Source organism: Medicago truncatula, chromosome 7 (assembly GCF_003473485.1).
Source record: "Medicago truncatula cultivar Jemalong A17 chromosome 7, MtrunA17r5.0-ANR, whole genome shotgun sequence".
NCBI lineage: Eukaryota > Viridiplantae > Streptophyta > Magnoliopsida > Fabales > Fabaceae > Medicago > Medicago truncatula.
Genome location: NC_053048.1, coordinates 26,166,921 through 26,182,540, shown reverse-complemented (window position 1 = coordinate 26,182,540; position 15,620 = coordinate 26,166,921). Strand labels below are relative to the sequence as shown.

Sequence of the window (15,620 nt, the reverse complement as noted above, 5' to 3'; positions counted from 1 at the left end):
TAATTCAAATATGAATAAAGTCTACGCAAAGACAAATTTGATAAATTCAAAAAAATTTGTTTAGACAATTTTGCGACACTTTTTACAACTTCTCAAAAATTATAAATGTAACACTTTTTTATTGTTACAAGAGATACAAAAAGGTAACATTTGCGACACTTTTTCATATCAAATCAGAGAAAAAATTTATTCCTTCAACTAGCATTGTAATTTTTATTGAGAATTGAGAATCAGTGCTCTTGAATGTTTTCTAATTAATCCTCAAAAACTTTGGAATGCAGATGGACGACCGAATAAGCATGTTGTCAGACGATATCCTGAGTCACATTCTCTCTTTTCTACCAACCGAAGACGCATTCACAACAACTCTTCTTTCAAAACGGTGGAACCAAATTTGGCTCTTAGTTCCCAATCTCAACATCAATGATCAAAGATTTATCAATAGAGGAAAACCTTATTTTCGCTTCCGGGATATGGTATATTCACTTATTTGTGCAAAAATTAAGCACCGCCAACCCATCAAAAAATTCTGCCTCAAATGTCATGGCAATTCTACCAATGAGCCATTGGAAGACGAGGTAGTGGAGTGGTTAATGGCAGCAGAAAACTGTGGAATGGAACACCTTGAATTCCAAGGATCAGATACGCTCAAGTTTTACAATTTTATTTTTGGTTTCAGTAACCTTGTTGTTCTCAAGTTGAAAGCCATCCATGTCAATTATTTTTTACCCGTTGACTTTCCTAGTCTTAAAACCCTACATTTAAACGATGTTTTTATTTATGAACACTGGTTTCTTCGAGAACTTGTTAATTCCTGTCCAATTCTTGAAGATTTTCAAGCTAAAAATATATCTATTGGGTATTGGTCAGAGAACTATAATGGAAGGTTTAAACGCTTAACCAATTTGGTTAGGGCGGACATTTCTGACTTGAATAGTTGTGATGTTCCTCTTGAAGCCTTTTCTAATGTTCAATTTCTTCGAGTAGAAGAGGTAATTTTTATGTGTTTGATCTGTTGTTTATTTTCTATATAGCATCGCCACTTCAGATTGAAGGCGTATCTGTGTGAAGGCACGACACTGGCACTTGTAATTACATACACTTCTATTTTCTAAAAAAAATTATGAGAGTCTATGTGCAGGTGTTGTGTCCTCTGTCGGTGCTTCATAGTTTATTTCCATCTTTTTTATTTATAATGCAACTCTGAATGTTTTTTTTTTTTTTTGTACTTGTTGTAGATGTTTGGACATGTTCCTGTGTTTCGTAATCTAAATCATGTGGAGCTAGTCTTCCAAAGAAATGTCGATTGGTGTTGGGTATTTGGGGTGCTGGAGAAATTCCCCAAACTTCGAATTCTTGTCCGTGAAATGCCTCAACTTTTAACATCAGTTCGATCGTTTATCTCGATCCCAAGTGTTTCCCCTGAATGCCTTTCTTCACAGTTCAAAGAGTGCACTATTACAAATTATGGAGGACAGAAATATGAGCTGCAATTTGCACAATACATTATGCTGAATTCAACAAACTTACAGAGGATGACAATATACAGCTCATCTTCCATGAATCATGAAGAGAAGCTTGCAATGCAAATGGAATTGTTGTCCTTCCCAAGGAGCTCTGCCTCGTGCCAGATTTATTTTAAATGATAATGATTTGGCTTCCTGCAAATTGTTCCTAGATGATGGAATTTGTACTTTTTTCTGGTATGCATGGTGTACCCATTGAACCATCATTTTTTGGTAACTTGAGTTGGTTGCATTCATGATAGATGCTGCTTAAAAAATGAGAAGTAATGAAGTATAATTTATTCTTGTTTGTGATAAAATTGTTTCATACAGAAGCAAACTGATAATTGGTTTGCGCAATAACCAAGCTTTAGATTTGTAATATATTTGGGTATACCTATCCTTCTAGTTTCTTGCATCCCAATGTAGCATGAGCTCTGTTGTTTCATATATATACTTGACTGTTTCCCATCCTTAAATTCTTAGTTTTATTGGTGATGATGGTATGATAGAGTTTAGACTGCACTTCAAATTCTTCGATTGTTTTCAATTTTCGTGTTTGTTTCATGATATGTATGTGTAGCCAACTTTGTTCCAGCATATTGGCCATCAAAGCAGAACCTTTGAGAATCAAATTTGTTTCTGCGTCATTGGTATTTATATGATTGATACTAACGGAGCTACTTACCAGCAAATCAGCACATATCGCTCTAATTGCAATTAGCTAAAAAAGTTAACAATCTGAGATAAGATAGATCGATGGGGTAGGTGCATCTAACTTGAGAGCTCATTTTTGGATTATAAGTAAATTGATGTGGATCCTGTTAAATGGCAAGGATCAAATTGGAGATGTCCGATGGAATGTGGCTTCGACCTTCTAACTTTCTTTAATTATGTGTTATTCTCTATCTTGAAGAAATTGCTTTAGAAAATCTTTGCTCCTTTGTCGTCTCTTTGTTGGTGTGTGTGTGTGTGTGTGTTATGCAGAGGCAAACCAAGCTTTTATGAAAACACATCAATACAAATATCTAAATCAATGCAACTTCCCCCTGAATGTAACAAGTGAGATAATATTACCAAATTGGTCAACTTTGTGGTTGAACATAAAGTTGAATACCTTTGTGTCGCTTGATCCGATGAATCTCTGACTTGTAACAAGTGAAACAACTTTTTCCTAACTAACTTGATCAAGCTAATATTAATTGAACTCATTTTTATTTTCGGTTCAAAGCAGTTCACAATGTACCTTCTCTAGGCTTTGAAATTCATCAGGTTTGTTTATGATACTTACTAATGATGGAATGGAAAAGATAAGATGTAACAGGTTTTATTTTTTAAATTGTGTATGAGAGAGAATTTTACGTGATGTCTAACAATTTATCTTTCTACACATTCCAGGGGAATTAACATAATGATTTGATTCATTCTTTTTGCAATTTGACCCAACTAGAGCTTATTTCTCTCGATTATAGTTGGCAATTTTAATAGAAGTTATCCACCACTGCCCTACGCTTCAGAAGCTTGATCTTGATCATGTTTATTAGGATTATATGTGACTTAATTTTTCACAGCACAGTCTTGGGTTTTGGGTTAGGACATAACTTAACACACAATTAATTTTATGCGCATTTTAAATGGGTCGACTTAGACAAGAAACTATGGACTAAAATATATGATAAAGAAAATTGAATTTTCCTCAATGTATATGATTACATCTTAGAAGAAGGTGCGATATTTTCAACTTCTTAAGCCTACTAGGCGAGATTCTACTAACAATTATTAAAACACTAAACTTTGAATAAATGGAAAGTAATTTTTATTATTGAGTGATTAGAATAGTGAGGCACATCTAAGTATATATACTGTACATGTATTGTAACAGAAGTGGAAGATGTATAGTTAAGCCTAACTAATGCAATAAGCTGTACAGCCATCACTAACTAATGCAAAAAATAAACTAGCACTACAGCCACTAACTAGCATTTACATTAATATCTCCCCTCAAGTTGGACTGTGGATAGAACATAGACCCAACTTGGACATGAAAGACGAGAAAGCAGGATGTTGGAGTGGCTTAGTGAAGACATCAGCCAATTGAGAGGTGCTTGGTATCGGTAGCAAATGAATGAGCTTCGATAGAATTTTCTCGCGAATCACATGGCAGTCCAGCTCGATGTGTTTACTCATTTCATGAAAAGTAGGGTTGTGAGATAAGTAAATAGCGGACCTACTGTCACAAAAAACAAAAGCTGGATCTGAAAATGCTATCTTGAAATCTTGAAAAATGTATTGTAACCATTGAAGTTCACAAGTTAATGAGGCCAAAGCTCTATATTCGGCCTCTGTTGAAGACCTGGAGTCAATATTTTGCTTCTTGGACTTCCAAGAAATTAAAGAAGAACCAAGTAACACACAAAATCCTGTAATAGACTTTCTAGTTTCAGGACACCTTGCCCAATCAGAATCAGCAAAAGCACTAATCTTCAAGGGACTAGACGCAGAATAAAATATGCCTTTGGCTGGATCAGATTTGAGATACTTAAGAATGCCCATGGCAGCATTGTAGTGAGGGACCAAAGGTTTAGAAACAAATTGACTTAAATGCTGAACGAAAAAACTGATGTCTGGTCGAGTATGTGTCAAATAAAGAAGTCTTCCTATAAGTCTTCTATAAAAAGAGGGGTCATCCACAGGAGCACCATCGGTGCTAGAGAGCTTAGTAGTAGGATTAAAAGGAATATTGGAAGGTTTAGTTCCTAGTAGACCAGCATCTTGAAGAAGTTCAAGAGTATATTTTCTTTGATTGACAAAAATCCCAGTGTTAGATCTTGCAATTTCCAGACCTAAGAAATATCTCAGTTTTCCAAGATCTTTAATCCTGAATTTCTGATCCAAAAATGCTTTGACAGCTTGTATCTCATGAATAGAGTTGCCGGCAAGAATAATATCATCAACATACACCAATAGTGCAATAAAACTAGTAGATGTAGACTTTATATATAGAGAATGATCAGATTGTGAGGGAGTATATCCCAAAGAAACTAAAGAGGAAGAAAGCTTGGAGTACCATTGCCTACTAGCTTGTTTCAAACCATAAATGGATTTGTGCAATTTACAAACCTTGTTGTGGTCCTTAATGTCAGGAAAACCAGGAGGTAAGGACATGTACACATCCTCATTTAAATCACCATGCAAGAAAGCGTTATTCACATCCAATTGTTCAAGATGCCACCCCTTAATGGAAGCCAAAGCTAATAAGACCCTAACAGTAGTGATTTTGGCAACCGGCGAAAAAGTATCAAAATAATCAACTCCTTCTAATTGAGAATACCCTTTAGCGACTAACCTAGCCTTGTAACGCTCAATAGAACCATTGGCATGATATTTAACCTTATACACCCATTTGCAACCAATAGGAACTTTGCCATAGGGAAGATCAACTACAGACCATGTTTTGTTCTCATCAAAAGCAAGTAATAATTCAGCATTCATAGCATTCCGCCAACACTCAAATTTAGATGCCTGGTTATAGGTTGTAGGTTCAACTGTGGCTGAGATAGAACAACAAAATGCATGATAACCAGGGGCACAATTATTGTAAGATAGTACAGAAGAAAGGGGATAAACACTGTTAGAAGGTATTGCAGAGCTTGTACCTATAACATTGTTACAATCAAAATCTTCTAAATATACAGGACGAGTAACAACTCTAGAAGACTTCCTTAAAGGTGCAGGGTTAGGGCTAGATTCTGCTGTGGTAGTGGGAGTGGAATCATTGGAACTAGAACCAATGAGGGGAAGAAGTAAAGCAGGTTCATGCATGACAGGAATGGGTAAAGAAGTAGGATCAGGGTCATCAAGAGTAGTATGATGCAAATTGGATGTAGAGGATGTAGAGTCCGTTTGCACAAAATTCGGCAAATGAAAAGGAAAATCAGTTTCATAAAAAAAACATTTCTTGAAACAAAAATTTCATGTGAATTTAAATCATAGAGAATATAGCCTTTAGTACCGTTTTTATATCCTAGGAATACAGCTTTTCTAGCTCTAGAATCAAACTTGGTTCTATGAGCTTGCAAAGTGGTTGCATAACTCAAACAACCAAAAACCTTAAGATGGACAAGAGAAGGAGGTTCTTTATGAAGCAATTCATAAGGACACTTGAAATTAAGAAGAGGAGAAGGTAACCTATTAATGATGTGAACAACATGTTGGATGCAAAAATTCCACATTGTTAAAGGTATATGGGAGTGGAAAGAAAGACATCTAGCCACATTAAGAATGTGTTGATGCTTTCTTTCAACAACCCCATTTTGTTGAGGCGTCTCAACACAAGTCTTTTGATGGGTGATTCCTTTGGAAAGGAAAAAATCACCCATGGCAAATTCAGTGCCATTATCGGACCTAAGACATTTCAAAGTAGTATGAAACTGATTTTCAATATAGGCAACAAAGTGAATAAGACTCTTTCTGGTTTCATCTTTGGATTTGAGAAATATAACCCAAGTAAATCTAGAATAATCATCTACAAGGGTTAAAAAATATTTATGGCCTTGTAATGAAATAGTAGAATAAGGACCCCATAAATCAGCATGTAAAATATCAAAAGGAGCATTAGACTTTGACAAACTATGAGGAAAAGGTAACTTTCTTTGTTTTCCAAAATGACAAGAATCACAAGAAGACATATTATTTTTGCTAGGAACAAAAGGAAATTTCCTAGAAACGGCTTGCCAGCCTCTATCAGAAAGATGGCCTAATCTTAAATGCCATAAATAGGAACTACTAGAAACATAATTACAAAAACCAGTATGGTCTGCAGTACTAATGACATATAAGCCTCTTTAAAGTTTAACTATACCAATCACTGCCTTGGTACCAATCTGCAAAATTTCACATGATTTAGATGTGATATTCACAAAGCAGTTATTTGTACTAACTAATTTATTCACAGAAATTAAGCTAACATGAAATGAGGGAATGTAAAGAACATTATCCAAAACGAGAGAAGGTAAAATCTGAATAGTGCCAGAGATATCAGCAAAAATTTGGGATCCATTTGGTAATGTAACAGGAATAGGATTAATGTACCTATGAGTGCTAAATGATTTAATATCATATGTGATGTGGTCAGTTGCTCCCGTATCAAGAATCCAAAAATTAGGGGACTTACCATTACCAGTGGATGACTGTGAATGAAGAGCAAAAGGTGTGGTAGAAACAGAGTTTACAGCGGGTGTTGATTGAGAATTTGACTGCTGAAAAATGTTAAGAATGCCATTGTACTGATCTTGAGTGAGACCAAAAGGTGGTGTTGCAGCATTGGAGGACTGTGAATCAGGTTGTGCAGAAGAATCAACTGCTGCAACTGTATGAGAAGACTGAGAAAAATTCTTTCCTTTGTTCTTGTAACCAGGAGGAGTGCCATGTTTAAGCCAACAAGTCTCAACAGTGTGATTAGTGCGATTGCAGAATGTGCACAACCTATTATGTCCTTTAGGAGCAGAATTTGGTGCATGTGCTCTTCCTTTTCCATAAAAATTGGATTTCCCATTTTGATTTCCATAATGAGAATTTGCCAAAAGAGCAGCGGAAGACTCGACCTCGGGAGCGTCATGCGTAATTGGATCAAGAATGGAGTAAGCAATTTCCCTTTCTTGTTGGATTAACATCGAGAAACCCGTATCAACATCGGGAAGGGGATTCATTAACATGATTTGAGACTTAGTATGAGAAAAACGATCATTCAGCCCCTTCAGAAAACGAATGACGTAATCTTGCTCGCGATAAAGCTTGATGGAATCGATCGCACCACAAGTACAAGGAATTGAACATTTACAGAGAGGAATTGGCCGATAATTTTCTAATTCATCCCATAAGACTTTCAATTTGGTAAAGTAATCGGAGATATGGAGATTACCTTGACGAAATCGATACAGTTCTTCTTGTATATCTGATATGCGAAAGATATCTCCCTGAGAGAATCGAATGCGAAGATTCTTCCAAACTCCAGCTGCAGAATCAATCCATAAAACAGATCGAGTAATTGATTCAGAAATTGAGCGATGAATCCAAGCCAAAACCATCGTGTTACATCGAATCCATGGAGAGTAAAGAAGATCAAGAGGTGGCGGCTTAACAAGAGTGTCGTCAATGAATTTGTCTTTGTTCTTCGAAATCAACGCAATTTGCATGGATCTCGACCAGGTGTGATAATTCTTGTGATTCAAAGGAGGAGAAACCAGAATCACAGCCGGATTTTCATTCGGATGAAGATAGTAAGGATTTGCAGAATTGGTAGAGAAATCAGTGTAGGTAGCCATGATCAAGTACTCAAAATTGATTCAAAACACAAGAGAAATCGAATCAAAAATTAAACAGGAAAAAAAAATGAACAATGGCTACCAGAGCAATTGCTCTAATACCATATTAAAACACTGAACTTTGAATAAATGGAAAGTAATTTTCATTATTGAGTGATTAGAATAGTGAGGCACATCTAAGTATATATACCGTACATGCATTGTAACAGAAGTGGAAGATGTATAGTTAAGCCTAACTAATGCAATAAGCTGTACGGCCACCACTAACTAATGCAAAAAATAAACTAGCACCACTCACTAGCATTTACATTAATAACAATATTTGGAATAAAATCCAAAAACAATACACGCCAAAGGCTCAGTAGTATGTAAAGTTACAATTTTTCAAACATTTAAAACAAGCACTAATTATCGGTTACTATATTCTGCCCATAACTCAATTAGGTTTCTTCTTCCATCCAGCTGGATTTTTGGTTGTGATAATTAATTGATGTATGATACTTCTTATCTTTTCTTTCTAAGTTCATTTCCATGGTTATCATTAAGGCCCCCGTTTGTTTTGGATTTTTTTTTTAAATCACCTTTTTCTTTTTTAAGTGGTTGTTTAGAATTTTTAGAAAAATAATTTTTTTAAAAAAAATCTATTTTAATCCTAAAATGAAAAGCTATTAGGATTAGCTTTTCTCAAAATCTATTTTTTTCAACAACAACAAGGTAACACATGTTAATGTTCAAACTTATTTTTTTTTTAAATGGATTTTTATGGGTAATAGGCAAATAAAAAAAACTTCAGATTTTTTTTTAAAAATCTCTAAAAATTAATCTCTAGATTCTTTTAACACAAAATCTATTTTTGTAAAGCTCTGTAATAATGCATATCCCTACCAACTGAGCCACGCTCACGGAGACACATTGTAATTCACCACTAAAAGGTAGATAAGTAAGGTTTCATTTGAAAATGTGACTATATAAATATGTGAAACTGTTTGATTAGTCAATATTGTAAATTGAATTGAAACACAAAATATGCTCATATATTTTATTTTTTAATATTTCAAACACCTAATTAACAAATTCACCCAATAACCTCGTTTAGCAGGTGACATTTAAGATGCACAAACTATAGATTTGTGCACCATGCACAAATTTTTTATACATCATTAGATCATATAAGAAACACACTATTACAATAGTCTCTCAACACTTGATCAAATAACTTCATGATTCTCTCTTTGCCTTTTGCTTTTGTACCAAGTTCTTCAATATTCATTATCTATAGTTATTCCAACTTCTTCGTCATCCTATTTTTATCTTTTTCTTATTATCCATTCAAAAACTAAGCCAAAAACTAAATGTTCTCATCTATACAAACTTAAAACCTAAAATGAATAAGAAGAAAATAACTTTCAAGCAAGAACAAAAACAGCGAAGAACATGATGAAGAAGTTTGGTAATAAGCAAATTCATATGTTCCTCAGTTGAAGTTATTTGAAATCAAAGCTCCAATTCTTACTCATGGACATAGTTTAGGGCCAAAAATCCCCCTTTTGATTTCACCAATTTTTCCGTTTCTTTAAATTTTCTTAATTAATCGTTAGTTGTTTTTCTATATATCATGTGTAGGAGTGAGGACAAGAAAAGAGATTTACAGCCAAGATCAGCCATGCTTTTAGGAGAGGTTTATGCATGATTTTAATGAGTTCTGGAAGAAAAGAGACAGTGTTGTCTTATTTAATTATGAAATTAAGTAAAAATGTGAAACAAAATTAAAAGAAGGTATATCTGAGAAAGTTTGTAGAAAAAGAGGGTATTTAATCAGAAAAAGTTGAAGCTTTGCACCAAATATGTTTGATGCTCAGGTACTTCCCATGACTATAATAACTAACATGTTGTCAAGTGCCTAGGGAAAATATATCTAGAAAATGAAAAAGAAACTAATTTTGAAAAATGAAAAATAGATCAGACAATGAATACTGCAGATGTTTCAATCTGAAAATTCGGATGATTTATGGAAGAGTGTGGAAAAGGGCTGGGTGTTGTTGATGGTGGGTGAGAAGGAATGGCCGAAGAAGATAGTGTAAAAAATTTAGTGGTGAGAGTGTATGATAAGAGTGTGTTTTTCATTTCATCCAATGGTGGAAATAAACTTTCCTATGGTGCACAAGTTTTACACTTGTGCATCTTAAATGCCACCCATTTAGCAACCCATTACATAAAGCGCACAATTTTTGTGTTTAATAATACACTTTTTTTTTTGAATAATACACATATATAGTATTAATATTTAGATGTGAAATAACAGTTTATATTATTATATGTCAAATGTTAGAGGGTAACAATTTTTTATACGTTCACAAACAAGAAAAAAAAGAAGAAAAATTAAATGAATATAAAAGAAGAAGCAAATGAAAGAATAAATAATTGACTTTGTTTAGATAATCCGTCTAATTTGTAAATGATAAATGATGTTATTTATAATTTTTTCATAAAATAATAGAACATTACTAAATCTTATGCAATTATTTATAAAAAAATAATTGATTCAATCATTAGATATAAAATAGAAAGATAATCATAGTTTGTAATAAGGATTAAAATCGAGAATTTCTTTGTATTTCTAACATATATAATATTTATTCTCACATGACATGTATGACTCAAATAGACTTATTTAATAATGAATAATGATACAATAGTATATATTTTGAAAGATATATTAGTGGTTCATGCATGTAGTTGGTGTTGTTAAATGTGATAAATGAAATGCATGACTCCCAAAATAATGTGTAATACACGATGAATGTAATAAATATGTATTCTTTGTGATATATATTGGTGATTCGAGCATGTAGTTGGTGATTGAAATACATTACTCCAACATGTTTAATTCACGAGCATCAAATAAAATCAATTGTGCGTGAATTATCTAATATATTCAATTTAAAAAAAAAATAAATTATATATTAATTTTTTATTTTAATTATCAAATCATGCATTTACCAAAGACAATTTTTTTTCTCTCCATCTCTAATAATTTGTCCTCTGTATAGTCTGTATTCACCGATCCATGTCTCCCTCTACCCCTAAAGTCCAACCACCCTTTTAAAGGTGAAGCTACTTAGAGAGTATCTTCAATAGAGGTCCTTACTTAACAAGAATCACTCCCTATTAAGGATCCTTTATTGGAGTCATTGAGTCTTTAATTAGTACTTTTATTAAAAAATTATAAATAAATGATGTGTACACGTGTATCTATTTAAGGAGTCCTATTAGAGTATCCACAATGGTAGTCCACTAATAGAGACTCCTTAAATGGACCCACGTGTACACATAATTTATTTATGATTTTTTTTAATAAAAGTACATATTAAGGACTTAATGTCTTCAATAACAAGAAATTAATAAGGAATCCAATAAAAAGTACTTAAATAGGTCTCACTAACTTTATATCATTATACAAAAATAATTTATTACTTCTTTTACAAGTGAGACCAACCAGTACATATTTTATTACTTCTTTTACACGTCGGACCCGTTAGTTGCCCATGAGAGAGATGATCCTTATATAGTTGCATGTTGCTTAATAGAGACTCATTTTTTCTTTCTCCATGAGGGGTCCTTAACGGTGAGTGGTCCTTGTTAAATAAGGAACCCTCATTCAAGATCTTCCAATGGGGGTCCTTAAGCTGGTGGTGCAATGAGACATAATTACATGTGATAATATTAATGTTCTTTGCCTGTCTATGCTCTTTCCTTCTTTAAAGCTCCATCAGGTATAATCTCTTCCATTGAATCTTTGTTGAATAATTTTTTTTGGGCGGGAGCAAGGACCGTCGGAAAATTACTTGGATAGGTTGGGATACTTTATGTTCTTCTAAGGAGTCTGGAGGGTTGAGGGTTTACGAGATTGAGGAAGTTTAATTTTGCATTGTTAGGTAAATGGTGTTGGAGGATGTTGGTCGATAGAGTAGGTTTGTGGTATAGTGTTCTTGTCACCCGTTATAGCGAGGTTGGTGGGAGGTTGGAGGTGGGGTGTAACGCCCACTTTCGTTTAATCGTTATTTAATTGAGTTTAGGCAATTATATTATAATTATATAGTATATGCATGATTTTGTTATGTTTTGGTGATTCACGATGAATTTAGCGATTTGATTGATGACGTGATAAATTATGAGTTTTGGAGGACTTGATTATGATATGAGATTTATTTTATTGTTAAATAAAATAAAGATTTGAAAATAATATAAAATATTTAGTTGAGGGCTGTTTTGATATTTTAGATAGTTTTGGGGGAGAAAGTGAGATAAGATAAGTTATTAGAAAGAGGTATAAATAGGAGAAGACCTAATATTTTAGAAACTCATTGTACGTGAAAACTTTTGAAAAAGGGAGAAAAGCTTAGAAGGGAGAAGAGCATAGAGAGGGCTGCGATTTCTTCATAACCAGGTAAGGGTGAGACTAATAACTAAGTATTGTTAATTGAATGTGATTCTGATGATTAGTTAACAAGAATTAGGAGTGAATTGGAGAAAACGAAAACTAGGTCAAAACCTTAGAATTGATAATCAAACGGTGAGAATTGGTTTAATTGATGTAGAAAGTGTTCCTAGACCTTAGATAATGTTTAGGACGAACTTTGGGATCAAAAACAAGCTTAGAACCATGTGAAACGTCGAGTTTTTGTGAATTTAGGAAGTCTGGCCGTAGCGACATTCATCGCTCGCCACGGCGAGCTATGAATCTCGCCTCGCGAGTGATGAACATTCATCGCTCGCCTCGCGAACCCTGTTTCCTCGCCTCGCGAGTTGTGCAATGCAGCTCGCCATAGCGAGCGACCTTACTCGCCATAGCGAGTTAAGGCAGAGTGCATGTTAGATTTTGTGTTTCGACCTTTTTAGTTGGACCTTGAATGCCTTAGTGTGCCTGAACATACCTAGTAATGATTAGGAATGAATGTAGGGCAAGATTAGACCCAGAACAACTTTAGTTTGGGAATTGTTTAGTACTCGCCATGGCGAGCAAGAACCCTCGCCTCGCGAGCACCTCCAGCCTTGAGTGTTGTGAGTGTTCGTGCGATTTGTGTCGCACGTTTTGATCAAGAGCGAACCCCCTTATGATAATAAGACCTAATGATGACGTTAAATGCAGTCTGTAAGCTGTTTAAGATATGTTGATATTGATTGAGTATGATTAAGGTATTGTATATTTATGTAAGACATGGAAGTTTAATTATGAAATAATTGATGTGCTATTGATATAATGATATCATCCTGTTATGTGACTTGATTATGCTGCTGCTGTTATTTAACTAAGTGCATTGTATGTATTTATATATGATGAAATGATGACGTTTAGCTCCAAATTGTTGGATGCATGTTGATATGTTGATTACGATGTTTTGTTCATAAGAGTCCATGCATAGCATCTCATTGAGCTTAGTCCTCACCACGTTTATTAGGAGCTTTGTCCTCCGCACGATTATTAGGAGCTTTGTCCTCCGCACGATTAAAGTATATTAATACTTATGATGACGATTGGTACCACATGCATATATGGAGTCTAAGAGCATTGTCACATTGTCATGTCCATAATGCTATGTTGTTGATGACGATTGAATAAGTGAATACGTGATATTTGTTGAATATATGAATACGTGATACTTGTTATTTGAATATGCAAAGTTATCCAAGAATGATTATGATGTTAATGTTAATTATGATTCGAATTACTTTGATTAGCATTATTTTGTTATGAAATCTCACCCCTTCTGCTTGAAAATGTTGCCCTTCGTATGGGTAACTTGCAGGTGATCGTGCTTAGTATGCAGTTGCTTCTGTGAGTGGCCTTGCCTCACTGTGTCGTCTAGGTCGCTCTGATACATAACGGGATGGGGTTTATGTTTATGCATGCTTCATTCTCTTACGTGACTAATATGTTATTTTTATAATGTTATGGATTCTGATTATGAACTTTTGATGGGGCCTGCGTGCCAAAACGTTTTATGAATTATGATTATGATTTTCCACTGCAATGTTTAAGATATTGGTTAAATTATTATTTAACTGTTTTGGATTATGTTTTATGTGATATCCCGTTGTTTATGATGCTTACTCTGATAAATGTTTTTAAGAATTTTTATGTTGGGAAAACGGGGTGTTACAATTGGTATCAGAGCAGGTCGGTCCGTCCGGTCAATTAGAGAGTCGTGCCGAGTCTTAGTAATATTTATATTACTATCTTATGTTGTTGTTGCTACTTTTGTAGAATCTCGGAAATGGCTGGAAGAAACGATGCTGCGTTAGCTGCTGCTCTACAAGCTGTTGCCCAAGCTGTGGGACAACAACCTAACGCAAATGCTGGTGCGAACGCGGAAGCTAGGATGTTGGAGACGTTCATGAAGAAGAACCCTCCGACTTTCAAAGGACGTTATGACCCTGATGGAGCCCAGACGTGGCTTAAGGAGATCGAGAGGATTTTCCGAGTTATGCAGTGCACTGAAGATCAGAAGGTGCGGTTTGGTGCTCATCAGCTAGCCGAGGAAGCTGATGACTGGTGGGTTGCTCTTCTGCCTACCCTTGGGCAGGAGGGAGCTGTTGTGACTTGGGCTGTTTTCAGGAGAGAGTTCCTGAGAAGATACTTTCCGGAAGATGTTCGCGGGAAGAAGGAGATCGAGTTCCTTGAATTGAAGCAAGGAAACATGTCTGTGACAGAGTATGCTGCCAAGTTCGTGGAGCTGTCGAAGTTCTACCCGCACTATACTGCTGAGAATGCTGAGTTCTCGAGATGCATCAAGTTCGAGAATGGTTTGAGGCCCGACATTAAGAGGGCGTTTGGATACCAACAGCTGAGAGTTTTTCAGGATTTGGTTAATAGCTGCAGGATCTATGAAGAGGATACGAAGGCTCACTACAAGGTAGTGAATGAAAGGAAGGGCAAGGGACAGCAGAGTCTTCCTAAGCCGTACAGTGCCCCCGCTGACAAAGGTAAACAGAAGATGGTCGATGTTAGGCGGCCTAAGAAGAAGGATGCTGCAGAGATTGTGTGTTTCAATTGTGGTGAGAAAGGCCACAAAAGCAACGTCTGCCCTGAGGAAATCAAGAAGTGTGTCCGGTGTGGCAAGAAAGGTCATGTTGTAGCTGATTGCAATCGTACAGACATTGTGTGCTTTAATTGCAATGGAGAGGGTCACATTAGTTCACAGTGTACTCAGCCTAAGAGGGCGCCGACTACTGGTAGGGTCTTTGCTTTGACTGGGACTCAGACAGAGAATGAGGATCGTTTGATTAGAGGTACTTGCTATATTAATAATACTCCTTTAGTTGCTATTATTGATACTGGTGCTACGCATTGTTTTATTGCTTTCGATTGTGTTTCTGCTTTGGGTCTTGATTTGTCTGATATGAATGGAGAGATGGTTGTCGAAACTCCAACTAAGGGTTCGGTGACTACTTCTCTCGTATGTTTGAAATGTCCTTTGTCTATGTTTGGTCGTGATTTTGAAATGGATTTAGTTTGTCTACCTTTGAGTGGTATGGATGTGATTTTGGGTATGAACTGGTTAGAGTACAACCACGTTCTTATTAATTGTTTTAGCAAGTCAGTACATTTCTCTTCCGTCGAAGAGGAAAGTGGTGCAGAGTTTTTATCTACTAAGCAGCTGAAGCAACTGGAACGCGACGGTATCTTGATGTTTTCGTTAATGGCTACCTTATCTATTGAGAATCAAGCAGTGATTGACAGGTTACCGGTGGTGTGTGAATTTCCTGAAGTTTTTCCAGATGAGATTCCTGA

The 15,620-nt window shown here is 35.3% G+C and overlaps 1 protein-coding gene across 1 annotated transcript; it reads left to right on the top strand.

The window, feature by feature from the left end:
- The first annotated feature begins 284 nt into the window (after positions 1–284).
- On the top strand, positions 285–1,721 carry LOC25498279 (FBD-associated F-box protein At5g38590). The gene is made up of 2 exons (XM_024770898.2): positions 285–992; positions 1,239–1,721. The coding sequence occupies exons 1-2, from the start codon at positions 300–302 to the stop codon at positions 1,644–1,646; spliced, it is 1,101 nt and encodes a 366-aa protein (XP_024626666.2). The 5' UTR covers positions 285–299; the 3' UTR covers positions 1,647–1,721.
- The last annotated feature ends 13,899 nt before the right edge of the window (positions 1,722–15,620 follow it).